Source organism: Oryzias melastigma, linkage group LG9, assembly GCF_002922805.2.
Source record: "Oryzias melastigma strain HK-1 linkage group LG9, ASM292280v2, whole genome shotgun sequence".
NCBI classification, from domain to species: Eukaryota; Metazoa; Chordata; class Actinopteri; order Beloniformes; family Adrianichthyidae; genus Oryzias; species Oryzias melastigma.
In genome coordinates this window covers 8230637-8233719 of record NC_050520.1, presented here as the reverse complement: position 1 = coordinate 8233719, position 3083 = coordinate 8230637, and the positions used below count along the sequence as shown (strand labels likewise).

The window sequence follows — 3083 nt, the reverse complement described above, 5'->3', positions numbered from 1 at the left end:
AGTCTCTTCATTATTTTTTGCTTAAAAAACACTTTAATAATATTTCAATATATTTTTAAAGTGTTAAAATTGGTCTTTTCGTTAAGATGATTAGAAATTTACCACTATTGCTGAGAGCTTTCCATTTGCAATCTCTCCCACTCGCTTACAGCCCCTCACACCCCCAATTTAACATTACAGATGCAACAAAAACATCAAGGAATATTGGGGCTATTCAGTTGTATAGTTTTGATCCAGACGCCAACTCAGACGAGGAAAACAAAAACGTATTTTTCTGCAAGTGGATGGATCAGAATGGAGTGGAGTGGGTAGATTTTAGTCTACCAACTGATTTTATAATTTGCTTTTGATTCACGATTTGAATAAAGAAATACTCACAAATGAAATTGTAAGCTTAATTTAGTCACAAATTAAGCAATGGGCTGAAAAAAAACTTCTAATCTAAGATCCTTGAAAGTATCTGACTCCAAAATAATCTTTTCTTTCATTTCCTACATTCAAGCTAATAATCCCTTTACTGAATGATGATCCGGCGTGTGTTTATGACAATATGTCAGCTGGCAGATACACAGAGATTCACCTTCTTCCTCTTTACCAACACTGCTGATGTCAATATGTCCTTGTTCGTGGATAGAACCACAAACAAGGATACAGTGTGAGTCCATCAGCACACAAACACACAAGAAGATCCGCTGAGCATCCCAGAACTCCCATCTGCTGAAGCACCAGGTCCAGGTTGGTTCTAATTAGAAATAATGAGGCTTAACTAAACAACAACAGCCTGAACGGGTTTCATTATCACTGAAAAATTTAATAGCGATGCAGCCCCAGTTACATAACTGTTTTGTTCTGTATCAAGTTACATGCATTGGTCATTATTAGATATTAGCACATTTTGTTATTGGAAGTAATACATAGGTTATTAAAAATGCCACAAAGAAGCTTGTTTAAGGGTAATTCATACTGATACAAAGGGAAGCTGCAAACAACTCTGAAACAACTCCCTCTGTTGTGTTTGATAAACCTCTCAATAAATCAAAGACAAAACAGGATTTGCTCAACTTTTAACAACTGACAGAGCAGCCAGCGTCGCGCTAATAACTGTGTTTGTCTGAGTGCGGCTGCACATAAAGTACCAGGCATCAAGTTAGGGAATCCAACTGTCCTTGCACTATTTCAAGCTGAAAGAAAACAAAAAGGAGAACATTTTTGAGAATCATTTAGAGGGGATGGGAGATTCAGAAAGATATGAAAAATAAATAAGCATGGAGCATACAAGTGGAGATATAAATATGTCAAAATATAAGCTAACATACAAGACAAAAACAGACCTTGTTGTAGAACTCAAGCAGCTCCTCGTGGTTAAACTCAACAAAGACATTCTCCTGAGCCTGTTAACACAAAGACAAAAAGAAACAAAGAGAAAGATTAAATAAAAAAACTAAACAAAACTAGGATGCAGGTGTATGACAACAACAGAGCAGATTAAAAGATACAGATAAGAGCTCCAGCAAAAGGGTCATAACTGAAACTTGCTGAGTTGGCTTCTTGTGCTTTTTCATAAAATCCTTCATTAATTATTACTGTGCTCCGAACAGCATGTACCATCCCCAAGTCTTATCCATCAGAGTGCTTAAAAATAAACTGAAGCAAACGTCACTGTGCAGCAACTTGTGGAAAGCAAGCCCCCGTTTCTTCTCCGCTCTGCTTTACTTCCATGTTTTTTTTTGTACTTCATTTGACGCCCCCTTTTCTCAGAAATCTTCAGCTGCTTTTGAAAATATATAAATAAATAAAAAATATTGAAATTAGCAGTAATATATATTGAAGACAGACTAAAGAAAGTAGCTAAAGCTTGTTTTGTGTTATGAATCTTATCTTTTCTATTTGTTTCCTGCACAAACAAATAGAAAAAAAGCAGCATACAAGTTTTTAAGACAGGTTTGATATTCTAAAATCAAAATCTGACATTAAAGTGAGATATTTTCCCAGTTTTTCACATTGAGAGCACAGCAACTTAAAAGTGCAACGCCTCATTTGTGTCACTAATATATTCAGAGGATGACAGGTGATGCTGTTGCCACTTGAACCGCCGCACTCCTCTACAGATGGGATGATGCTGTTCAAGTATGTCAAGAATGTGGTTTGGCATTGTTTTCGCAATGATCAAGCTATTTTTCTTAAAAGATTTCCAAATTACAGCATATGTTTCCCCCAAAACCAGAGTGATGACAAAAAGCCAGATGGTTCCTCTCCTCTTTCGCCTGGAGGGAACAACTTCCAAATTTGACCACAAAAACATTAAAGCTCCATTCGTCCGTCACAATTGTTTTCTACTTGCATCAGTTTTTTACACAAGTTAATAACAAGAAAAATCAGAGCTTATGGATTTTCTAACTTTATAATTTCAAACTGTTAAAGTCCCACTACAAGTATATATTTTTTTCTGTTGTAAAAGCCTTTCCAGTGATCTTTTAATATGATTATACTGTTTTTAGCCAAAATTAGAAAATTGTAATTTTTTTTCTACAGAGCAGCAGGAGCTCATTAGAAATTTGCTTCAGGGTTGTAGGCGGGGCTGTTGGCGCAGAAGTAAGGCTATATTAAAATCCCAGTTAGCTTACAACCCCTAACAACCCTAAGCTAATGTTAGTATAGCAAAATAACAGTTTGCAACGTTGGAGCTATGAAGCTGTATAGTTTAGAGCAGGGGTGTTGAACTCATTTTGGCTCAGGGGCCACAATCAACCTGCTTGATTTCAAGTGAGCTGGACGAGGAACGTAATATTAAAATAACCTAGGACAACTTGTTATTTGTACCTTTATTCTGTTTTTTTCTCAGTTGGAAAAAATCCCTCAAACAACCTAGTAGCCTAATCACTTATTATTACTAGAGCTTTTATTATTACACAACTGATGCTAGTAAGGAGCCTAACTGCAGCTTACCCAAATGTGGCACGACCTTGCAAAGAAATGATGTTTATTTCTTGATCTCTTGTTATGCCGGAATTTCTTTTCCTTTGCTTCCCCTACTGGCGGACTTGTGCATTGCGGTCATTTCTTTCCATAATCATAACTTGTCA

General features: G+C 36.3%; 1 protein-coding gene across 1 annotated transcript in view; it reads right to left on the bottom strand.

Annotated features, from left to right (window-relative positions):
• Window positions 1-820: 820 nt before the first annotated feature.
• The window catches only part of commd10 (COMM domain containing 10), a 64155-nt gene continuing 61892 nt past the window's right edge, over window positions 821-3083 (bottom strand). The window contains exons 6-7 of the mRNA XM_024274587.2: window positions 1332-1391; window positions 821-1181 (exon numbers count right to left, since the gene is read on the bottom strand). Of these exons, the coding sequence (XP_024130355.1) occupies window positions 1143-1181; window positions 1332-1391 (99 nt within the window). The 3' untranslated portion in view covers window positions 821-1142. The remainder of the gene's footprint in view (window positions 1182-1331; window positions 1392-3083) is intronic.